The following is a 26895-nucleotide window of genomic DNA, read 5'->3' as shown; positions in this document are numbered from 1 at the left end:
CCGTTAACATCTGATGATGTTGATGATGAGGAAGAGGGGCTTTCTTATTTTGTATATACAAGATTGGTATAAATTAGTAGGTTCTTCAAATATTGGGGCAGTTTTCAATGTTTAGAGCTGACTCAACTTAGTTAATTCCATTCCCATAGTTGAAATTAATAGCTACGGTGCAGACATGGAACCTATTTCCCCTTCTCTTCAAAACACGCAGGAAAATAAGAGTATAAAAAACTGAACGCAACCAAGAAATGATATATATGTTGGATGTTAGACTCTAATCCAATAGCTAATAGGTCAATATAGTTAATAAGGATTGATGTGGAATGTAAGTGTGATTAGGGTTTAGTTATAAGCTATAACTTGGACTCCAAGTAAAGTATATAATCTGGTTATAATTGGAGAATACGGGTTCTTGATACTATCCTATTTGGATTGAGATTTGGTAGATTGTATCCTTTTGCCATACGGGATTCTAGTACATGATCATGGGAATGTGCACTAGGGTTGTGGTAGTATAAATACCAAGGGAAAGTCCCTGCATACACCACCGAAACATATACTTAGAGAACTCCCCATAGGTTCAAGTAACACAGTGGTGGTAAGTGTGCATAAGACCTTCATTCTAGTTCCAGGTGTTCTAGAGTGCTTGTTGCAACTTCAGTGTTCACTGTGCTTGGAAAGATGTCTTCACAAAGTTAGTATAATGGTGTTTTAATGTTGCATGAACGTCTTAAGTTTAACAGTTGGTATTAGAGCCAAAGTTTATGTAGTTAAAATCCATAATATAAACTAACATACATGAAATCATGCACGCATTATGAATGAACTGATGTTTCTTCAAGTTTCGATCTTGTTTCTTTTCCGCTGCAATATTTAATGCTTGCATGCATATGTATTTATAAACTTTTGAGAGATGCTATCCCTGCATATTTATAAGAACCTCGACTAACTATGGAACCAACTAACTGCAAACAAGTGCCATGATTACTTCTTATGCTATGCTTATATTCACATAAACCCTAAAACTGTCTACCATGCATAACTGGTGTAAGAACTAATTTTTGGTCTAATAAAACTCAGAAATTGTTTGCTTCAGAGTTTTGATTATTAAGCATGTTAATGATCAAAAGTTTTAAGGTTCATTGCATGTTAAAAGTTATAACATGATCAATGTCTTTTGAGGTGTAATTAGATGAATGAAGCACAACAAATTCGTTTCAATCATTCAAGAACTGCTAAAAAATTCAAGGTCTAATTGATCAGCCTGTATTATATCCCCAAATAAAGGTGTGACTATTCGATATTGGTTCAGTTACTGTTAGCTCAGTGGAAATAAATAAGATGCAAAAGCTGTGAAAGTTAATTGCCAAACAAAGGTGGATGGCCTTCATGTTGTACCATTACTTATGCAACTGATATGTTTTGCACTGATACTGATTAAACTTGAAAAACCAAACAAAGGTTGAGTTGTTTCAGTTATACAGAATATAGAATCTAGAATGCTTATTTTCATTTGAAAATCTTTCAGTAATTAGCTCCTTGAATTCAATTCAAACACTCAATGGAACCAACTATAAGAAGTGAAGGCAAGATATCGAAATAACTCTAGGGCTCATGGATTTTGATTTAACTCTAAGAGAGAATGAACCAGCCAAGCTTGTTAATGATGCAACTGCAAACAAGAAGAATGAATTTGAAAAATGGGTTAAGGCTAACAGAATGACGCTGCTAGTAATCAAAAGGTCAATGTCTGATCTTGTTTGAGGGGCAATAATTGAGTCAGATAATGCTAGGGCATATCTTGACTCCATAGAAGCCAAGTTTAAGGAATCCGAGAAAGTTGAAACTAGAACACTCATGAACACCCTTATAACCACTAAGTACCTTGGTGGTGATGTGAGAGAGCACATTCTTTCAATGGTTAATGCAGCTGCAAAACTTAATGCACTTAACATTAAAATAGATGATCATTTTCTAGTTCATTTTGCCCTAAATTCCTTACCCCCTGAGTACTTTCAATTGAAGAGTACTCACATAGCTCAAAAAGAAAAATGGGACCTGAACGAACTAATTGCCATTTGTGTGCATGAAGAGCAAAATATTCGACAAGATAAGGGGAAGAAACAAGTCAATGCAGTGCAGAATGTTAACCTTGTGAATCCTCCTAATGAGAAAGACAATCTTCCACAGAAAAACAATAAAAGGGTTGTAGGAATGATCAATAGGGGCGATAATCATCTGAGGGTGCATATGGGTGTTGGGAAAAAAAAAAGTTTCTTTTGAAAAAACGTGGGACATCAGAAGAATGAGTGCACTAAGTATAAACGTTCGAAGGAAAACAAGGAAAGTAAGAAAAACAAAGGTATGATGCATAAAATTTCAGTTTGTTTTAAATCAAATTTGGTTGAAATATCTTATGATACCTGGTGGCTTGATGCTGGTGCTACAATTCATGTAACAAACTCATAGCATGGGTATATTAGTAAGAAGGTGCCAAACAAGGATAAGGTGTCGGTGTTCGTGCGCAATGGAGCTAGAGTTGCAGTAGAGTTCATTGGAGTAGTTAGGCTTGAATTATTTTCTGGTTTTTTGCTAGATTTGGTTGATATTTCTTATATACCTTCGATGAGAAGGAATTTAGTTTCAGTTAGTAGGCTTGTTAAATCAAAGTTTAAATTTGATATTAATGAGATTGGTTTTTCAATATTTTGAAGTTCTGAGCTAATTGAAGATGGAGCGTTAACTGGTGATATGTTTAAGCTTAACTACAATATACCAATGAGTGTGGATTAACACAATAGGGCACAAACGAACGCTGACAAACGACACCTCATCTAAGTTATGGCACAAAAGATTATGGCATATTTCTAGAGAGAGAATGCAAAGATTGACTAGAGAACAAATCTTGCCATCACTGAACTATAGTGATTTCAAAATTTGCACCACTTGCGTTAAGGGAAAATTGATAAACAAGAAAAAGAAAGGTTCAACTAGAAGTACTAAGCTGCTAGAACTGATCCACATATACATTTGTGGTTCTTTCCCAACACAAACACATGATGGCTACAAGTATTTCATCACATTTACAGATGACTTTTCGAGGTTTGGGTATGTATACTTGTTGACTAAGAAATCTAGTGCCTTTGCTGCTTTCAAAATTTATAAAGCATAAGTAGAGAATCAATTAGACTGCAAAATCAAGGTGGTAAGGTCTGATAGGGGTGGAGAGTACTAGAGAACATTTAGTGAGTCTGGTAGACAACCTAGTCCTTTTGTATTGTTTCTGCAAGAATATGGAATTGTTGCTCAATACACCAATCTTGATACCCTTGAGCAAAATGGAGTTAGTGAAAGAAGAAATAAAACCTTGATTGAAATGGTAAGAAGCATGATGAGTAATTCGACGCTACCTACTTTTCTTTGGGGAAAAGTAATCAAAACTGTAAACTATTTGTTGAATAGGGTTCCTAGCAAGTCAGTTCCCAAGGCACCCTTCGAGTTGTGGACTAACAGAAAACCAATGTTGAATCACTTGAGAATTTGGGGATGCACAGCAGAAGCAAGAACATATAATCTAATGGAGAAGAAGCTAGACCCTAGGACAATCACATGTTTTTTTGTAGGGTATCCATAAAGAACTATGGGTTACAGGTTATATTGCCCCAATTATACCTTGAGATTCATTGAAACTAGGATAACCAAGTTCATTGAAGAAGTTAATGATGATCAATGGGAAGAAAATCTTGACTAGAATGAGGAAACCACAACAATGCAAGATGAAAACCTGGGTGATGTTGTGACAGATGAAGTTGTTGTACTAATTCCAGTGCAAAATGAACAAGTTAAAGAACCAATACAGGTTACTCAACAAGAAATGGTTACTGAAGAACCTGTGCAATCGAACAACACATCAACCATTCAAGATAAGCATATTCAGCCTGTGCAAATGGAAACCAGAAGATCCACTCGTGCAAGAAAGCCTGCAATGTTAGATGATTTCCTTGTGTATCTACAAGAAGCTGAGTTTAATAGTCAAGAAGAAGATCCATTTAACTTCAAGACAACAAAGGAGAGTCTAAATAATGCACATTGGCAAGAAGCCATGCAATCAGACTTAGATTCCATGAATAAGAACACAATGCGGGAGTTGGTTGAGCTCCCATAAGGATGTAAACCAATAGGCTGCAAGTAGGTTTACAAGACCAAGAGATACTCAAAGGGTGATATTGAAAGATACAAAGCTAGATTTGTAACAAAGGGTTATACTCAGCAAGAGGGAATTGATTATAATGAAACATTCTCTCCAGTCTTTATAAAGACTCTTTTAGAGTGATAATGGTACTAATGGCACACTTCAATTTATTTCTGCATCAAATGAACGTTAAGACTACATTCTTGGATGGAAATCTTGAAGAAGAGATCTACCTTAAGCAACCAGAGGGTTTCATTCAAGAATGGGAGAGAGAATTTGGTCTGTAAACTTAACAAGTCTATTTATGGATTGAAACAGGCCTCGAGACAGTGGTATTTGAAGTTTGATGAGGTTGTTTCATCACATGGTTTCAAAGAGAACCCTAGTGATGAATGCGTTTACATGAAAAGGAATGGAAACTATTTTAATTTTCTCATTCTTTACGTAGATGACATTATTAGCATGTAATAATGCATCATTGCTGAGTGACACCAAGAAATTTCTATCAAAACACTTTAAGATGAAAGATATGGGAGAGACATCTTTTGTTCTTGGGATTTAGATCACAAAGGATCGAAGTAAAGGGCTATTTGGTTTATCACAAAGAGCATATATTGAAAAGGCTCAATATGGAAGACCCAAATGGTTGTGATGTTCCAATGACAAAATGAGAAAAACTTAGTAAGAATCAGTGCCCCAAGACTGAGCTTGAGAGAAAAGAAATGGCTAGTAAGCCTTATGCTTCTCTTGTTGGTAGTCTCATGTATGCACATGTATGTACCAGACCTGATATTGCATATGCCATTAGCATACTGGGAAGGTTTCAGTTTAACCATGGTAATGCACACTAGATAGCTGCCAAGAAAGTTTTAAGATACTTACAGAGAACTAAAGTGTATCAGCTGGTTTACAAAAATGATTTAAGACTCAAACTAGTAGGCTATAGTGACTTAGATTTTGCAAGCTGCCTTGATTCGGTTAAGTCAACTTTAGGTTATATATTTACGTTGGCAAATAGGGCAGTGTCATGGAAAAGTGTGAAACAAGATACTGTTGCCACTTTTACCATGCAAGTTGAGTTTGTAGCGTGTTATGAAGCTACATCACAAGCTATATGGCTGAGAAATTTCATCAACAGTCTCAAGATTATGCATTCCATAGAAAATCCTATTCAAATTTGGTGTGATAATAAAACCGCTATCTTTTATTCTACACCTATGAGCGATACTTATGGTATCGCCTCTGAGCAATACTTATGTGGTCTCGTCTTTCAACGGTGACTTTATGTAGTCTCGCTCTCCTGTAGTGACTTTGTATGGCATCGCTCATTAGCGAAGATCGGTGTGTGGACTAGTATTGTTTTGTTACGTCTATCATTCTTGCGACAAAATTGTATTGGTGCACCTTACTTGTGGTAGCCGTGTAGGGATTTTAAATTAATCGCTTATTTGTACAAATTCACTCCAGATCTATGTACCGGTTATTGGAGCAATGTATGCAATTGGCATCCTCGTATTTGTTTGATGACCAATGAATACCGCTATTGTTTCTTGTAAAAAAAAAAAAAAATTAGCAAACAAACTTAATTATAGGTGATGTGTCATGTCCTAAATTTTTGGATTATTATATATAAAGATGAAATTTAAGCAAAATGCGAGTAAATACAAAAAAACTAAATGTAAAGATTCGTGATCCATAAAGTCTTAATGGGAAATGTTGGAAAAGCTAGCGGTAGGTTTATCTTAATGTTAGGATTTTCTAGGGTTTAGTTTTTTAAATGGTTAATTATTTATTTAACTCTTGGTATCAATAATCACGTAATGATGTAAAAAAAAACATAATACAAATTGTTAAGACGACTAGACTGGAACACAACAATACTGTATCCTCAAACAAACTGACGAAATAACTGGAACCGTTAATTGGTTTCTAAATGACTGTTTTCAACTGACGGCGGTTCTCTTTCTTGAGTTGTAAATCAATGTTTACATATATATTTATCCAAGGGAAAGCGGAAGTTATACGTGTAAGTTATAGTGCCATCAGGTCTAATCGCAGATTACAATTTTTCTAAAGGTGTAAAAAGTGAAGGGCTATACCGGATATTTATCTTTCTTATCGTTCTAAAAGGTGGTTCTGGAATCTAATAACAAAAGTTTTCAAAAATTTATTAAAGGTAAAGTTGTCGAAGAATCAATTTAATAAAATTGAGCATGACTTTGCATTGACCATCTTGCCATATAGACAGCGACTTTTCTTCTACAACTGCGGAAGACTCCCTACGGGCTATAGCATTCTCTTGTATATATTTCCCTATTTAACACTACAAATATATATAAATATATTGTTGTGGCCTATTTTGAAGAGAGGGAGGGTGCAGCAGTGAGAGATGGAGAAGGCTTTGAAGAATTATGTGTTATTACTCATGTGTAGTGCGCCTTTATTTTTAGTAACAAGAGGAATAGAATAATTTGCTCTCTAAGAAATGCAAAGTCTAATAGGAAATATTTTTTCAGATTTCGAATGATTCCTAACTTATTTGTATTTAGGATTTACAGAATTACACAATATTAAATATTAATTACAACACTCTCTTTGAGTGTGTAAATATTAATAGACACATCAGATTTTCAGGCAATTATGTAAGTTGTACGAAACTTCAAGTTTGTACCCAGTTACTAGTTGTAACGCCAAAGCAGGATTGGTGGTAATAAGCGTCAGGCGGACCAACATGCATGCATTATTACATAGCCCTATGCAAAAAACCGGAAGCTTGGTGCATTGACTACCAAGGTCTGTATGATCATTTAAAGGCATTTAATGAACATTTTCAGCGAGAAAGTAGGAATCAAAATTTTCAACTTATGTACCCAAGGGAAAATGCAATAGTTATTGAATTCGTCAATATAAACTCTTCAGCATTATCTAGTTTTCTGGACTCCATGGATAATTGGGGTGGTGAGCCCGCAACCTAATAATTGGTGTCAAGAATTTAGCAAGCAGCGTTGGGTGTGGACAAACATGTGACCAATGTGCTAATACATCAACCAAAACCATAAATTAATTAAATGGTCAATATTTTCGTTGGATTAGCTAACAAATATTCCTTTGAATCCGATGTTGAAAGGATGGATGATCTGTAAGGACCGTTGTAGTACATAGGCTAGTAATTAGCTTACCTAGTAAGAATCTTAGTAGTTGGGATAGCAATGAGCTTGTGACATCCCACATCGCCCAGGGGGTGATCCTTAAATGTATATTCCCATCCTTACCTAGCACGAGGCCTTTTGGGAGCTCACTGGCTTCGGGTTCCATGGGAACTCCGAAGTTAAGCGAGTAGCGCACGAGAGCAATCCCATGATGGGTGACCCACTGGGAAGTTGCTCGTGAGTTCCCAAAAACAAAACCATGAGGGCGTGATCAGGGCTCAAAGCGGACAATATCGTGCTACGGTGGTGGAGCGGGCTCGGGAAGTGGTCCCCCCACCCCCGGGCCGGGATGTGACAATTTGGTATCAGAGCCTAACCCTGGTTGCGTGTGTGCCGACGAGGACGTCGGGCCCCTAAAGGGGGTGGATTGTGACATCCCACATCGCCCAGGGGGTGATCCTTAAATGTATATTCTCATCCTTACCTAGCACGAGGCCTTTTGGGAGCTCACTGGCTTCGGGTTCCATGGGAACTCCGAAGTTAAGCGAGTAGCGCACGAGAGCAATCCCATGATGGGTGACCCACTGGGAAGTTGCTTGTGAGTTCCCAAAAACAAAACCGTGAGGGTGTGATCGGGGCCCAAAGCGGACAATATCGTGCTACGGTGGTGGAGCGGGCCTGGGAAGTGGTCCCCCCACCCCCGGGCCGGGATGTGACAGAGCTTGCCCAAAAATGATCGATGATCATGCTTGGCAAGGTACGCTTTTAGATATGAGGTCCTTACTGCTGGTAAGAGGATGCCCTATACAGTACAGTGCATCTTTGATCAACCTAGATGTCCTAAGCATTCGTGCCACGACAAATATTCCTTTAGAATCCCAGACTTATGGATGACCACATAGTAGATATCTACGATGCCAATGGTTGTGATGTACAATGTATATGGGAGGCGTTCCATCTTCTCTAGAATACACTTCTGATTATATTCGTAGGAAGTTATGCAAAAGAATTATACTCCATTTTCTACAGTAGTTCCAGTCATGATCATTATTTTCTTGAATATCCTTAAAACTCAACAACGTTTTTTTTAACAGTGAGAATATAAGGCATGTTTATGGTAATTCAGTACCAGCCATACAACGAGGAGCAATGCCAAAACCCTTAATCAGGTTGGATAGACTTGAATACATTGTTAGAATGGTGATTTATGTATGGAGTTAGTGAGCTTAGTAGCACATTCATCTAGACAACTAACTTCCCTACATTTATACCTAATCACATATTTAAATGAATTCGGTCATATGTATACAAGAAACATGATTCAATTAACTTACATTCGAGGACAATATCCATAACGTTATCCAAAACTAAAACAAACACCAAACTTGAATTTGGGAACATAGGAATTGTTCACAAAGTAAACCAACCTTCCATATCAAAATTCTCATCCTCCATATGTCATGATTTCTTTACCGCGCCTGACCCAGCTACTCGCACCTGCGACCCACCAGCAGTGGACGCCTAGATTCCCGATTGAGCTCGCCCTTCTGTTCCAGCCTAGTTGTATCGGAAGCATTAGGACACTTAACAACACCTCCTATGATGTCCAGGCTGTAAGAAATCTAGGGGTAGCCCATCGCAGCCTTGTAATGCGTGAAGAAATCAAGAAAGGAGGAAGAAGAAGAGAAAATTTTCATAGTTGGGATTTTTCTCTATGAATTCTCTATGCATATCCTGAAGCTCTTAAGTAAGGAATTAATTTGTGAGGATTCAACCAAGGTTATCTCTTATTTTCTCTATGACTTGAAAACCTACCTTGTCTTGGAAGAAAGGTTATATTCGTTTGGGAAGTCCTATTCAAATATGAAGTACATCTCATTTGGTTTCCTACTTAAACACAAGTGGATGTGGGGGTGGGGGGAGGGGGGGCAATTGTGGTGACATAAATTAACCATATATGAAGAACACGTGACCATATAACCAATATGATAGTTTTACTCTTGACGTCATAAGTTGACCACAAATTTACCTATAGACTTTTATGCCATTATCGCACCATGGGCTCTTTGGGCCGCTCATTATACGGGTCATGAGCTCTTCAGGATACCTATAATATGTCTTGCCATTAAGCGATACTTGACTCAATGGTGGCAACGTGTTGAATCTTTGGAGCTCCCTTTGAGTGTCTTTCACATCTGTGCTTTTACCAACATGGATCTTCAGAATCTCTAGCTGGCAAGAGTGGAACTGCCTTGCATCATCAAGAACTGCCTAGTATACTCTGCAGCCTCCCTCCCATATGCGTGCTACATTTTTTCATATAGATACCTAGGTCAAACAACAGAAACGGTAATCGCCACTTATTACTCATAATTCTCTCAAGTTCTACTTTTCTATTTACTACTTTTCTGACTTAGGCATTTGAGATACTTTGACAGACACCCTCCCCTCTTTTTTCAGGGTGTTCATTAATTAGGCTGATGGTGTTTGTTCTCTTGCAAGTGAAATTTTGTCAAATGAGCCGTGTACAAAATTTTCATCCACAAATAATCCTAAAATGTTCTTGTTGAGAATAAGTCTCACATTGATTGGAGAAGGGACATTATATGAGCTTATAAGTAAGTTGGGTTACTCTCTATATTGTCAATTGGTTTTATGGTGGAACCCTAAGTTTCTGTATTAGAGCAGATTGTCTCACGTGTGAAGAACAATAGCTACATGTGTTCCATGCCACCCCGTTTGTATTGTCTATGTGTTAGACTTAAAAATTCACCATATGTGAGGGCATCATGTTGAAAATGAATTTTACATAAATGGGAAGAGGGACTTGCATAAGTTTATAAATAAGATGAACTACTCTATATATTATCAATTGATTTTATGATGAAACCTAAAGTTGTTCGGTTACCTTATAAGGCAATGAAATGAGATGATATTGATTACTGATTAATAATATGTATCTAATTATTCATCAACCGTGCATCAATGCACACTTGAAAGTTGAAACTGATTCCGAAAGGATGTGATTGGAAACTAGGGACTGGATGTGACCCTTACAAACTAGGGTTAGGCCCACTTCTCTGTGTGCAAACAAAGGATATTCAAAGGGAGTTCTGGCATTTGTAAATTTTGTATCTCTATTATACTTTTTCATCACACTACTAATCAATTAGTTGATCATCCAGCTAATTAAGAGATGGCGCGTTGTCAATCACACAGTAATGATTTGAAGTGTATCGCTTTTTCAAACATATATTAGAATAAATATTCACCATCACCAAGGCTAATCCTCTCTTGCCATCGTAACTTCTGCGTAAAAAAATGAGAGAATCTGTGACCAGACCTTCACACTAAACCACCCAAAAACCTGCCTACAACTCCAACACCACCACCAATTTTCTCAACCTGATTCCGAGCTCCATCAACATTCATCTTTAGGCTTCCCCTTGGCAGCCCGTCCTACTTACTCGGAATAACGCCATGGGTTCTATCCTGTGAAGGAGGAGAAACAACTTGTAGAGATTCATGTAGCCATCTCAGTTGTAAAAAATACCTCTCATGTCCCCATTTTACCAATCTTACCATTGTTTAAAAAATAGAAAGACATATGTATTGTCATGACGAAGCTATAACTATTAGCTGGTCCTCTTTTAAAGAAAAAAACAAGTTAATTATATATTTTTTTCAAAAATAAAAAATTAAACATGCAATCTTCTCTCCACTCTCTTCCTCTTCAATAATCATCATTCTCTTCTCCCTGAGAATTTTTTGCATGCTAGCATGAGTGCGAGTTTCTGATATTATATGATTGCTCTACACTTGGTAATTGATGTAATTTCTCTAAAAATTATGCTTTAAAATGTTAAAATCCCACTTTTTCCTAATTCAATTTTCTCAACTCTTTCGCAAGAGGTAGACTTAGTATTGTTCAGTTCATGTAGAGTCGACTCTAGGCTAAGTTAAACATTAAAGTTCATCTCTATAGCATTATTTATGTTGTATAATTGTACTTATAAATCAATGTCATGTAATATGTGATATTTTCTTCCTTCCTAAGAAAAAAAGTTGCCTACTTAACATTATTAACTAGTATGGTACATAAAAGTGATAAATTCAAAGTTCTTCTCTTTTTCATTCCTTGTCCATTTTGCCCAATATTTTTTGTACGACGGAAATTCGGATTAGGAATATATAATTGACATCAAAGAAAAGAAAGGTCTAACTGTTGGAGTACACATTCTTAATTTGGTGCACTAAAGTTAGTATAATATTGGTGAATCAAGTGAAGAGTATGAAAAAAGAGATTCGAATCCTCGGTGAAAAAAAGTCTCCACAGCAGTTCCAATGAGGGTTTGATCCACTCGACCACCTAATATCTAGTACTAAGTTGCTGTAAAACAGTTTCATAATGTATTTTAAGAATCCGAACCGTCTATCTTTTAAGTTTTCTCTCAAAAATCATGTCTACTAAAAACTACCCAAATCTAAAATCATATGATTGTTGAATTAAGGGTTTAGGGTCACTTTGTAAAACCATATTCGTCTATTTTCTTCACTACAAATGAATGTCTTTATAGTTTTTGAATTTGTCTAATTTTTTGCAGAGATGATCTATGAATAATATTCTAGAAGACAGATGGTTCGATCATTAAAATACATTATGGAGTGATGCCCCAAAAAAATGTGTGTAAAAAATTATGTAAAAAAATAATGTCACAGATTCCCTATATATATTATCATAAAGGAGCCAATAACTTATGGAAGTAAATATGAGTCAAAAGAAACTACGAAAGGAGGGAGCCAAGAAAGTTTTGGGGGCCAAAGAGAGGAATATCAAGCCGTCACTCATTCTCCAACATCATCCTCACCAAACAAAATTCCCTCATTGGAAATAAACCCTAACTCTAGAATTCACAATCATTTGTATTATCTTTCCTTGGTTTTTTTGGATGGATATTCATCATATATAGTTCGTTTAAATAATCTTACACGTCGCCCTCATCATGACGTGTCCCTATGGTATGTGATTTCACATGTCTCCCGGATTCTCCCGTTAATTTAGGTTTAAGGTCATGATTAAAAGTTAATTGGCCTAAACATGACCCTAACCTATGATTTTGCACTCAATGTTTAGGATTTAACTAATTCATTCCATGCAGTCTACGTTTTGAGCAAGAAATGTCGGGACCCAGCTTGACCCATCATTACCCTTTGCTTGTTTTTTTCAAAGAAATATTGATCCCCCTTGAATATATTTAATTTTCCTTCTTTGATCAAATCATTATAACAAAACAAATTAGAACTCAAAATTAGTTTCTTCGATTATTTTCTATGATTCTACGAATGAGTTCGCATACAAATAATATAATCACGTTTATTAGATAGTATTTCAACAAACGTGTAAATTTTATGTATCTGAAAAAATTTAATGTAATTAATCACTATTTTCCCCGACAGGATCACAAATTAAACCACCATTTTGGTGACTGTCAGCATCGTTTGTGCTTCCATGCCACATACATATAGGTAGAATATGACATATCAACCGAAGAGGTCCCATTTTCACAAGCAATATTCTGCTGATGTGGATTTCAAGGGTTTAACTGTCCTTTTAATCAACATAAATGTTCGATCCCTAAGGTTTTTTTTCTTTTAAATTTTACTATTATTAAGAGAATGAGAAGTTTTAAAACTATTAAAATAATTTTAATGAGGCGAGAATTTCAAACTCGAAAAATATGAGTAGAAGCTTAGCATTTTATCAATTAGAATATTAGACCACTTTTTTTTAGTCACACTCACATTACAAAAAATTTAGCTCCATTATTTTTTTATTTCGATGTCTTCCTGCTGGCAAAAGCCATATATATGCTGATTGGTGACCCCAGTCCAGTCATCATCTTCAATATTATTAGCAGACCAATTATCATTAGGATAATACATGTTGTGACAAATACCCTTTTGTCCACACTTCAATTATTATTGGCTTTTTATACACTATGTATACATCGAAATTTCCTCGCCCAAGAAACAAAAATAACAAATCAAATTAATTAATTTAGATAAGCATAACAGTATGTCTAATGGGCCTATTTCCGCCATAGATCATTTGTGGGTCCCACAACAGGAACAATCTCGTGACAATAAATCACACCCGTCCAAAAATATTATTCTGTGATCGAAAATTGAGCAGATGGAACTCTTCTGCGTTCATGATTCATTAATTTTACTTTCTTTTTCTTTTTCGGCGGCTATTAATCGTATTTTTCTCTTGATATGTCTATTTTCGATCCCTAATGAATGAAATTGTTCACGTGCCTTTGGTAATTATATTGGGGTTTAGCTGATTTAATAAAAAATTATATGTCACGTTATTTTCGTATCAAAATTAGGTATAAGAAAAATGTTAATTCTTGTGCCAATATAATAAAATATTGTATACAAAATACAGAGTGGCGGAGAGTCTATGGAGAGTTCTCTTTTGAGAAAGTCTCCTTAGCTTTTATCATAAATTCTAGTTGCAAGTTGCATGGCCGGACCAATTAATTAATATTAATTACCATTATTATCAAGAGAAAGGAGATTCTCAAAAGTTAAGGGAACTCTCTCAGAGTAAGACTTTTTGTCTTCTCACCATTTAACGTCAATTCTAGTGTTAATATTATAAAATATTGTATAAAAAACATAGAGTGACGGAGAGTCCACTTTTGAGAAATTCGCCTCAGCATTTCTCATAAATTCTAGTTGCAAGTTGCAATTTGCATGGCTGGACCAATTAGTTAATATTAATTACCATTATTGTCAAGAGAAATGAGATTCTTAAAAGCAAGATACTTTGCCACTTCATGGTTTTGGTGTAATTTCCGTGTTAATATTATAAAATTTCGTTCCAAAAACATAAAGTGATGGAGAGTCTATAAAAAATTCCACTTTGAAAGAGTTTCCTTAGTATTTCTCTTATTATCAAATACTTGTTTCATAAGATTATTAATAGTTAATGATATTTTAATTATAGGAAGTCATGTTTTCCACAAACGTCATTAGCATAAGACAATGCAGAAAAACTTTATTATATGATTGTTACTAAGGAGGCATGCAGCCACTAATTAAATGCTCTTGAACTTCAAAAATATATATATATATATATATATATATATATATTTTTTTTTTTTTAAACTTCAAAACTTAGAAGACCTTGAATTTCGTCCTAATTGGATTACTCAATTATTCCAAAGTTAAGATTTTCAAATGGAGACAATCATATACTCATTACATATTACGGACCACATTTCTAGCGAAGAATATAAGACTCGTGGTAAAACTTGTGTTTTATTTAGTAACTATAGAAAGGTAGATTACAATGATTTTTTAGATAAATATTTAGACAATCGAACCCCATTTTAACTAGCAATTGTATACATATTATACATGTGCTTATTAAAATTTTGAAAATAAAATTTATAAAGAGAGAAAAATAAAATGGTCACTAAATCTTTTAGGTGACAACTTTCAAACTATTTTTCATCGCTGAAAAGGTTCATATCTTTAGCGAATATTTCCAGATAACTGTTTTGTCACTTTTTTTTTTTTTTTTTTTTTTGAGAGAAAAGCATGGAAGAGAAAATGAGGACAACTGATATTATTACCTGAATGTGAGGCCTTGAAAAGAAAAAAATATTTTGTCTTTAATTTATTTTGTTGCTCATAACTTTTATTTTTGTTATTTTTCTTTTGTTTTGTTGACAGGGTTAAGTCTTTTCACTCTCTTTTGGTAGTTTAAAGAGGGTTTTTGTTAATAAGTAGTTTAGATAAAAGGAGGATTTTGTAGGTTTTCAAATGAAATTGTTTGGCTCTTTGTCCATACATGTGGCATCATTGCTATGGTACCCTTGACCCCCATAACAAGATTTCTTGTAACTTTGGTTTTGCTTGAAACTTGCTACTATAACTAACTAGTTACAAAAGCATGACCTTTGCTATATAGAATGATATTGTAATAAGAAATTCTAACCGGCTAAAAAGACATTATTATCCTAATTAACCATATAAATCTTAGCCAACCTTTGGCCCTCTATAAATTAAATATTTCCAACAAAGGAATCAAAAGCCTCTTTTGAATTCAGCTACATTCCAGCTCCCCACCACACATAACCCAAAATTTTCTCTCAAAGATCCAGGTATACTTCAATATTTCAGAGAAGAACTAGTGCTTCTTTTCTGTTGCTAGCTACCAACCCAAATTATCCTTTATCTCTATTGATTTGAGCTCTCTCCTTATTAGTTAACAAGATTAATTTTAATTAATATGGGGCTGAGAGACATTGGAGCCACACTGCCTCCTGGGTTTCGGTTTTACCCCAGCGATGAGGAGCTGGTCTGCCATTATTTGTACAAAAAGATCACAAATGAAGAAGCTTTGAAGGGTACTTTGGTTGAAATTGACTTGCATATCTGCGAGCCATGGCAACTTCCTGGTACGTATTTATTACGTTAATTGATTACCATCCTCTATGTGTAATCACTTTACTAATCTCCTCCGTTGATTCTTCTTCGTTTCTTGAATCTTTTCACTTCTCCTTCTTTATCTTTTGCATCATCATGGATTCAAGTTGATGAATAGGGTCATGGTTTTTTTTAGTACTTTTCAGAAAAATAACATTGACCATTTAAAAGATCGATGAAACTATCTTTTATTTTCCAAAGACAAAGATTTGTTTTCTTTTCCCGTTGGAAAGTACAAAGATTTGTTTATGTTGTGTTGTTTTGAGTCATGGTGGATGCCCAGATAAACAGAAAGTTGACTGAGTTTCGAAAAAGATCAGAGAGAGAGAAGATGGCATTTTCTTTCTATATTTTTATTTCCTTCAATTATATATATATATTAATATACTAGAATTGAAAAAAAAAATAGGAGACTTGAATCCATAATATTTTCAGCTCCAAGCTTAAGCATATACCATGTGGTTTTACTCGAGTAAAGTTTTTTCAGATGCCCCGTTTCTTTTCACATGCCCACTCTTATGTAAGTCATTATATTTTTCGAGCAATGAAATCCTACTCTGACCTAAAAAGAAATTAACCTCCAACCATATACATTCTCATCTATGTTGAGAGAGTTCTCAATCAAGGCATGTACATGTGTTTGTGCGCGCGCGCGCGTGCCAGGCCATGGTTGGGTAGATGCAAACTTTTGAGGAAGAACGACTTCTAAAATATGTATGGAATCTCTAGCTAGAGCAGAATATACAAACTAGGGATTCGTATTTTTTCAACCAAGAGAATGATATCATTAATTAACTAGCTAATACGTTTATTTACATCTCTTCGATTTGCCACAAAAAGTAAGCACTATGCATGCTTGTTTCATTATCTTTGGTGTACTATTATACAAGTTTTATTACAAAAATAGCAGAGCTAGTATCCATATACGTAAGTATTCCGTATATCCTCTCTCTCTCTCTCTCTCTCTCTCTCTCTCTCTCTCTCTCTCTCTCTCTCGCATACACACAGCTGTGTTCATGGAAATCATGTGAGCTATATTCGATCATTTGATGCCTCCTGTCATGTGCAAAAATCGTCTCTAGTTGCCAAACATATCGAAACCGTCCATTTGAAGTGGGACCTTTGCTTTCTTTATAAACGGCCCAGATGTGTTCATGAATAGCAAGCTAGATGAAATCGATCTTCTGTGCTTAGTGTATTGTAGCTACTACTTTTAATTATCCTTATCCTTGTTATGTCGAATAGGAATCATCTACCTGCCATCCGTACGTCCCAATTATCATACAGTTTCCTTAGCCTGATCTGACAGGGTCTTCTAAATTATGTATTAATTATGATATGCTCGAGATACCTTGAATAGTAATTAGCTTTCTTTACCTTCTTGGGCAAGTATCAGATAAGAAGGAATAATAGAAACTTTACGTTATTTCTAGGAGAGGAATTCTACTTTCTAATCCTTTGTATATCTTCTCAAATTCATCACGTAATGTAAAAGATAGACACAAATAAATATACAGCTAAAAATAAGCAGAAATTTCTCTGTTTTCAAGCAAAAGTAAAATAAAAACTAGGTTACTTTTAAACTGAATGGTTAATCATGATTTTTCCCGTAGTGAAAATATGACACGTGGCATGTACTTCCCACAGACAACTATTCATTAAGAATTAATATGATTAAAGTTTCCTTGTTCAGATAATCAGAGTGGTTTTTGACTTTGAACCCTAATGGTTATGGTCCTTAATTAGATGACGATGTTTCCTTAAATAATTGTATGTGACACCTACCACTCATCTCTCTTAGTCTTAAGCTTAGTTTCCTTAGACATAACTCATAGCTATGAAGATGATCTTGACTTGCCAACACATTTGCTAACTCAAAACAAGAAAAAAGGAAAGCAATGTTACATAACAAATGTCACTTTTCTTACTTTTGGCCAATTTCAAGGCCCTAATCTTACTGTTCTTTGTTATATAGGACTTTTCTTAGTACTTTTTGTTTTGGCCATAATTACTCATTTTTAATGACAAGAATATTGATAATGATATATACCTAATTAGATAATTAGCATTGCATGCATATATATATATATATAATACAAAATGGTGTAAGATTAAGGATAATTGTGATTAATTAATGAAACTTTTGTAATTCTATTTTGGTTATTGTAGAGGTGGCCAAGCTGAATGCCAATGAGTGGTACTTCTTCAGCTTCCGTGACCGTAAGTATGCGACGGGGTTCCGGACCAACCGTGCGACGTCAACTGGATACTGGAAAGCAACAGGGAAAGATCGGCTGGTGATGGAGCCAGGAACTGGGGATATCGTAGGGATGAGGAAGACTTTGGTGTTCTATCGGAACAGAGCTCCTAATGGAATCAAAACTGGTTGGATTATGCATGAGTTCCGACTGGAGACCCCACATATGCCTCCTAAGGTAATTTCATCGATATTTCTAGCTAATACTATTCATATAATCCAATTTTCTTAATTATTATCATACTAATGGTATATTTATATGAAATCCTTCATCCACACGCCACAAATATTCTTCACGTTAAGATATAAAGTTAGTCACGTGAAATTCAAATCTGCACGTGACAATACCCCCATCATTTTATTATTATACCAATGCAACAGCCAGCCACTCCAGTGAACTGTCTTTGAGTGAGAGATCATCAATCTCAGGAAACCTGAAGGACAGTATGGGCTTCAAGCATCATGCATGGAAAATTTTGGAACAGTCCAAAATTTAGAGGGAAAGTATGAGTTGGTGTATCATGTATCTAGCTAGAACTCATCACAATAACATTCACATGGTATACAATAAACCATTTCGAGCATGCATTTGATACACCACATTGCATGTTGATACGATGCTTCAATTCACTCAAATTATCTTACTTGTACATATACTATTTAACAAAATTAAATTATAATCATTCACATCACAACTATTGTTAGCAATTGCATATAATATTTCACTAAACATATATATTTTGTAAATAGTGCTTTGACATGCATTTAACTGCAATTGTTTTTCCTAATTAAGCTTACTATATTGTTCTTTTGTTTCACAGGAAGACTGGGTTCTGTGCAGAGTTTTCTACAAAGGCAAGGCAGCAGAGAACAGCACCAAACTCAACCCCCATGACTTTACGTTGGAGACCACACCATGCACTGTTCCTTTAAATTTAGTTCCACCTCCTCCAACTTATAACCAAACAATGCCTTGTGTGTACAACCAAAACCACAACCAAACCAACGCTTTCCTGAATCTCCTACAGCTTCCTCATCAGGAAAAATATACCAATTCCTCCGTCTCCGAATTAAACACGAAAAACGACGACGAATATGGGTTTCTATGGGACATGAATTTAGAAGAAGGCAGCTTCGACAACGGGGTGGCTTCAAATTTGGATGAGATGGGATTTCAGGTGGATGAGAACAGCATGGATTTGCTCTAAATGAAGAAACATATTCCATACATACTCCATATTAGACAGACATCCAATTTGTTGATTTGTGACATATATTTATATTTGTGGTCTATATATTATATATTTGGCTTGATTGGAGAAAAGGTTAAAGGTTTGTGCATGCTTAGTCTATATATGTGTTTAGGGTTTTTTTCTCCTCTTGTATACAGTCCTGCTGGCATTTGTATAAGTATCATCAATAATATAATTCTTTATTAGTGTCAAACATATATATTGTTGTTTGATTCTTTCAAGAAAGCTAAGATTTCAAACCGTAAAACTAATTGATAATATAAGAAACAACTCTATTTCCTATGGAATGCAGGTTAGGTTCCTTAATTTCCCAACAAAATATTTACACTCTCAACATAATTCTCTTGTAACACGTAATATTGAAACCATATATATCTCTTCATCAGTCGACAGTTTAGGTTTGCTGTATGCAGCAGTATATTATTCTTAATTTCTGGCACCATGGACCATGGCTGTATTGTCTGTTTATAATTATTGCTTGAAAACTTAAAACAATTTCCTTCTTTGTTCTGTATTGATTTTGACAGGACTATCATGAGCGTAGCCCTACACAATGAAAGGTTCATACAAAAAATATACAAACAGATAAGTGCTAGGACAATGAACTAATAAATTTTATTCAAATATATACTTGAAATCATACATGTGCGTGTGCGTATATATTATATATAAAACTTAACGAATCTGGTAAATTTGTACGTAATATATTATTTCTTCTAGTAAACCCTCAAGATAGTTCAGATTAACGTACATATATTCAACATATACACACCAACAAATAATTATACATGACAGAACATCTGGTTTATCCCTCAGGAATCATCCTATATATATAGTTGAATATACGTATTATTAGCTAGTATTGGATGCTCCTCTTTCATTATCTTTTTGCCTTCATCCTCCTTCATATAGTGTCAAGAAGGTTGATGCGATTAGTCGTTCACTCACGCATATGCACGCATGATGTAGAAGCATCTGTTCTAAGAATTCCCGCCTAGGCGGTTAGAGGCTGGTCACTGTCCTGAGTAGTCCTTAGACGTTTAAAAATTAAGAAAGTGCACCTAGACCCGCTTAGGCATCCATCTCACCTACTTAGGCGCCCACCTAGCCTGCCTGAACCCTCCTAGGCACCCGACTAGGTCGCAACTCTCACTTAAACAGAAAATCAACAACTTTCATTTTACATTTTATTTTGTCAATAAAATGTAAGAGACTTGTTAAATACTTGGATGAACACTTATGATATGCTTGTTTCTAGTGTTTTCAATATGTCCTAATACTTCATAATATACATGTCATTTTATTTTGCAATTGATATATCACAATACAATTACATGTGTTTTAAATATAAATAGGCATTTTTTATACAATATTATAATAAATCTACTTAAATCTGTCTAGTCTGCTTAGGCTCCCACCTAAACTCTGCTTAACTGCCCAACTAATGTCTAACATCTTTTAGAACCTCTCATCTCCCGTAATAAGAACCACATGCAACAAGGAGTAAGAAGGAGTCATATGCTCATATGCGACTAACCCAAGTAAATGTCAAAGAATACTTTATCAAAACTTAAGAAAATATGTGTTACCGCAGTTAGTGTCTATAAGTTGAGCTTTAGTAGACATAGGCCCATTCAATTTCCTTACGTACAAACTATTAGAAAAATCAAAGGTACAAGACTATCATACAGCCTTAGACATAGGTCCGTCAAGGATGGGGATTCTCATCTTCCTTTTTCCCTCTGCACCCTCCCCTTCTCTCACAATTTTTTTTTTCCTCTCTCTCTTTCTACATTTTTCTTCTTTCTCTCTCTACGAAGATGAAATCTTAAACATTCAAACATGAGGAAAGGGAAGGGAAGGAAAGTATAATATAATATATAATTTATAAATAGGAAAACTAGCGAAAATTCTTCAAAAACTTTAGTTTTTAATTAAAAGAACAAAATAAAGGTGCAAGTGAATAATATTAGGAGTGACTTTTCAAGATAAAAATATCCTTAACGTTAAAAGTGAACAGTACCGGGAGTGTTTCATTAAAATTCCCTTTATAAATTATATAATTTATAATTATATAACGTATACTTATAATATTCCAATAATTTGAAAATAAAACCCTACTTATATTAGTATTGTAGTTGGTGACTTTGATCTCTTGAGTTGGTGGAAATCAAACACAAAAGAACTTCCAATTCTTTCACAAATAGCCAATGATATCTTTGCAACCCCCACTTCTACCGTTGCTAGTGAAAATGTATTAAACCTAGGGAGGAGGGTTGTGGACCCTTTTAGAGTATCATTGACTCCTAAAATGGTAGAAACACTAGTGTGTACTAGTGATTGGCTTGGGACGGATGAAGTAAATTTCTACAAGGAATCAACGGAAGATATGTTTCAATTTTACAAGGAAATGAAAGAAGTGGAAACAAGTAAGATATATTTTAATTTTTTTTTTTTAGTAAATTTATTATTAAACGGTTTTCAACTTTAATTCTTATTGCTACTAATATGTTTTCTTTGTTTATAATGTAGGCTTGACACAAGCTCAATCTTCTTTTTGCTACTAATATGTTTCCTTTTTTCAAATGTATGCTTGACACAAGCTCAATCTTCTACAAGTTTAATACCTCTTCCAAAAGCTTCAACATCTCAAACTTGAAGAATTGATCAATGAATTTTACTTTTTGAAGTTTAGTTCCAAATTTCATTTGGTTTGAAACTTTAACTTCTATTTGTTTTGGTTCGTAACTTCTATTTGGATTGCAAGCTTAATTTTCATCATGAATCTTGATGTATCATTTGAATTATTATGTGTGTGAATTGTAAATGATGAATAATTGATAAATTTAGACAACAATGTATGAGATAAAGGTACAAAAAAAAAAAAAAAAAAAAAAAAGTTTTGCCATTGAATTGGGTTAAAAAAAATAAAAAAAAACTTTTGTCCTAAAACAAAATGGCAATTACCACACAAAATGGCAATTACCATTGTCATACCATGCAAACCGAATTATTTGGCAACACTGAACTTCAGTATGCTAAAATTTTGATACGATAATGATAATAGATTTTGTCAAACCGAAAATTTGATACGATAATTAGTACAAGAGTTTTGATACGCTAACAGTGCCGAACCCACCCCCATGTGCACCAGAGGAGGTCCATTTCCTTGTAATCACACCATCACAGAGTCCTGGACATTTTTTTTTTCTCTTCTCCTTTTCCATGGTCGTACTCCTTTCGTGTTCATTTGCCCAGCAAAAAACCTGAAACTCCTTTAAAAACCCTGAATTTCAACCGGAGGACGAACAATTCCCGCCATTTTCCGCTTCTGGGTAAGCGTTAATTTCACTCCCCTGCAAAAAGTAGGAGTCTTGTGTTTTCGTGTTTTATTTTTGGTGTATTTTGTGATTGTTAGTGATGAAGAACTGCTGTGTGGGGCTAGGTGATTGTTTAAACTTTTGGGTTTTTAGTTTTAGTCAAATTGGAGTAAACCCAATTTATTTTATGCTGAGTGATTAATTGGGCAGGGAAGATTTGTTTGCATGGTTGAATGGGATTGATGATTCTCAATTGTTTGATTTTTCAGTTTAATTACTTTTTTTTTGTTATATTATTTGTTCAGTTTTTATGCACATTTTTCTCTATGTGTTTAATTTTTAATTTTTCCCGCTACACTTGTGTAAATTACTGAACTGGACAATAGTCAAATTAGATGTGATCACAGGTTGTAATTGTAAACCCCAATCTCCAGTGAACTGTCTTTGAGTGAGAGATCATCAATCTCAGGAAACCTGAAGGACAGTATGGGCTTCAAGCATCATGCATGGAAAATTTTGGAACAGTCCAAAATTTAGAGGGAAAGTATGATTTGGTGTATCATGTATCTAGCTAGAACTCATCACAATAACATTCACATGGTACACAATAAACCATTTCGAGCATGCATTTGATACACCACATTGCATGTTGATACAATGCTTCAATTCTCTCAAATTATATTACTTGTACATATACTATATAACAAAATTAAATTATAATCATTCACATCACAACTATTGTTAGCAATTGCATATAATATTTCACTAAACATATATATTTTGTAAATAGTGCTTTTACATGCATTTAACTGCAATTGTTTTTCCTAATTAAGCTTACTATATTGTTCTTTTGTTTCACAGGAAGACTGGGTTCTGTGCAGAGTTTTCTACAAAGGCAAGGCAGCAGAGAACAGCACCAAACTCAACCCCCATGACTTTACGTTGGAGACCACACCATGCACTGTTCCTTTAAATTTAGTTCCACCTCCTCCAGCTTATGACCAAACAATGCCTTGTGTGTACAACCAAAACCACAACCAAACCAACGCTTTCCTGAATCTCCTACAGCTTCCTCATCAGGAAAAATATACCAATTCCTCCGTCTCCGAATTAAACACGAAAAACGATGACGAATATGGGTTTCTATGAGACATGAATTTAGAAGAAGGCAGCTTCGACAACGGGGTGGCCCCAAATTTGGATGAGATGGGATTTCAGGTGGATGAGAACAGCATGGTTTTGCTCTAAATGAAGAAACATATTCCATACATACTCCATATTAGAAAGACATCCAATTTGTTGATTTATGACATATATTTATATTTGTGGTCTATATATTATATATTTGGCTTGATTGGAGAAAAGGTTAAAGGTTTATGCATGCTTAGTCTATATATGTGTTTAGGGTTTTTTTCTCCTCTTGTATACAGTCCTGCTGGCATTTGTATAAGTATCATCAATAATATAATTCTTTATTAGTGTCAAACATATATATTGTTGTTTGATTCTTTCAAGAAAATTAAGATTTCAAACCATAAAACTAATTGATAATATAAGAAACAACTCTATTTCCTATGGAATGCAAGTTAGATTCCTTAATTTTCCCAACATAATATTTACACTCTCAACATAATTCTCTTATAACACGTAATATTGAAACCATATATATCTCTTCATCAGTCGACAGTTTAGGTTTGCTGTATGCAGCAGTATATTATTCTTAATTTCTGGCACCATGGACCACGGCTGTATTGTCTGTTTATAATTATTGCTTGAAAACTTAAAACAATTTCCTTCTTTGTTCTGTATTGATTTTGACAGGACTATCATGAGCGTAGCCCTACACAATGAAAGGTTCATACGAAAAATATACAAACAGATAAGTGCTAGGACAATGACTTAATAAATTTTATTCAAATATATACTTGAAATCATACATGTGCGTGTGTGTATATATTATATATAAAACTTAACGAATCTGGTAAATTTGTACGTAATATATTATTTCTTCTAGTAAACCCTCAAGATAGTTCAGATTAACGTACATGTATTCAACATATACACACCAACAAATAATTATACATGACAGAACATCTGGTTTATCCCTCAGGAATCATCCTATATAGTTGAATATACGTATTATTAGCTAGTATTGGATGCTCCTCTTTCATTATCTTTTTGCTTTCATCCTCCTTCATATAGTGTCAAGAAGGTTGATGCAATTAGTCGTTCACTTACGCATATGCACGCATGATGTAGAAGCATCTGTTCTAAGAATCCCCGCCTAGGTGCTAAGCAGCTGGTCATCGTCCTGAGTAGTCCTTAGACGTTTAAAAATTAAAAAAGTGCACCTAAACCCGCTTAGGCGTCCGTCTCACTTGCTTAGGCGGCCACCTAACCTGCCTAAACCCTCCTAGGCACCCGACTAGGTCGCAACTCTCACTTAAACAGAAAATCAACAACTTTCATTTTACATTTTATTTTGTCAATAAAATGTAAAAGACTTGTTAAATACTTGGATGAGCACTTATTATATGCTTGTTTCTAGTGTTTTCAATATGTCCTAATACTTCATAATATTCATGTCATTTTATTTTGCAATTGATATATCACAATACAATTACATGTGTTTTAAATATAAATAGGCATTTTTTATACAATATTATAATAAATCTACTTAAATTTGTCTAGTCTGCCTAGACCCCTGTCTAAACCCCGCTTAACTACCCAACTAATGTCTAACATCTTTTATAACCTCTCATCTCCCGTAATAAGAACCACATGGAACAAGGAGTTGGAAGGAGTCATATGCTCATATGCGACTAACCCAAGTAAATGTCAAAGAATACTTTATCAAAACTTAAAAAAAAAAATATACATATATATATATATATATATATATATATATATGTGTGTGTGTAACCGCAGTTAGTGTCTATAAGTTGAGCTTTAGTAGACATAGGCCCATTCAATTTCCTTACGTACAAACTATTAGAAAAATCAAAGGTACAAGACTATCATACAGCCTTAGACATAGGTCCGTCAAGCATGGGGATTCTCATCTTCCTTTTTCCCTCTCGGACCGGAATCCTCTCCTAATCTAAGGATGAAGATCCTCATAATCAAGAAATGTAGACCGTTGAATGAAAATTCGACAGCTACAAACAGGATAGTTCCTTTAAAGTTATAATAATTATAACCGTTGGATTTTCATCTAACGGCCCACATCCTTTGATCATGAGGATCTTCATCCTTAGATTATGAGAGAATCCTGATCCCTCCCTCTCCACCCTCCTCTTCTCTCACAGTTTTTTTTTTTTCCTCTTTCTCTTTCTACTTTTTTCTTCTTTCTCTCTCACGAAGATGAAATCTTAAACGTTCAAACATGAGGAAAGGGAAGGGAAGTATAATATAATATATAATTTATAAATAGGAAAATTAACGAAAATTCCTCAAAAACTTTAGTTTTTAATTAAAAGAACAAAATAAAGGTGAAAGTGAATAATATCATGAGTGACTTTTCAAGATAAAAATATCCTTAACGTTAAAAGTAAACAATACAGGAAGTGTTTCATTAAAATTCCCTTTATAAATTATATAATTTATAATTATATAACGTATATTTATAATATTCCAATAATTTGAAAATAAAACCCTACTTATATTAGTATTGTAGTTGGTGACTTTGATCTCTTGAGTTGGTGGAAATCAAACACAAAAGAGCTTCCAATTCTTTCACAAATAGCCAATGATATCTTTGCAACCCCCACTTCTACCGTTGCTAGTGAAAATGTATTTAACCTAGGGAAGAGGGTTGTGGACCCTTTTACAGCATCATTGACTCCTAAAATGGTAGAAACACTAGTGTGTACTAGTGATTGGCTTGGGACGGATGAAGTAAATTTCTATAGGGAACCAACGGAAGATATGTTTCAATTTTATAAGGAAATGAAAGAAGTGGAAACAAGTAAGATATATTTTAATTTTTTTTAGTAAATTTATTATTAAACGGTTTTCAACTTTAATTCTTATTGCTACTAATATGTTTTCTTTGTTTATAATGTAGGCTTAACACAAGCTCAATCTTCTTTTTGCTACTAATATGTTTCCTTTTTTTAGATGTATGCTTGACACAAGCTCAATCTTCTACAAGTTTAATGCCTCTTCCAAAATCTTCAACATCTCAAACTTGAAGAATTGATCAATGAATTTTACTTTTTGA

At 34.6% G+C, this 26895-nt stretch overlaps 1 protein-coding gene across 1 annotated transcript; it reads left to right on the top strand.

The window, feature by feature from the left end:
* Positions 1 to 15467: 15467 nt before the first annotated feature.
* On the top strand, positions 15468 to 19548 carry LOC137727022 (NAC domain-containing protein 21/22-like). The gene is made up of 3 exons (XM_068465971.1): positions 15468 to 15815; positions 18013 to 18278; positions 18922 to 19548. The coding sequence occupies exons 1-3, from the start codon at positions 15647 to 15649 to the stop codon at positions 19306 to 19308; spliced, it is 822 nt and encodes a 273-aa protein (XP_068322072.1). The 5' UTR covers positions 15468 to 15646; the 3' UTR covers positions 19309 to 19548.
* Positions 19549 to 26895: the final 7347 nt, after the last annotated feature.

The sequence above is a fragment of the Pyrus communis genome, chromosome 2 (genome assembly GCF_963583255.1).
Source record: "Pyrus communis chromosome 2, drPyrComm1.1, whole genome shotgun sequence".
NCBI lineage: Eukaryota > Viridiplantae > Streptophyta > Magnoliopsida > Rosales > Rosaceae > Pyrus > Pyrus communis.
This window is presented reverse-complemented; position numbering and strand designations above follow the sequence as displayed.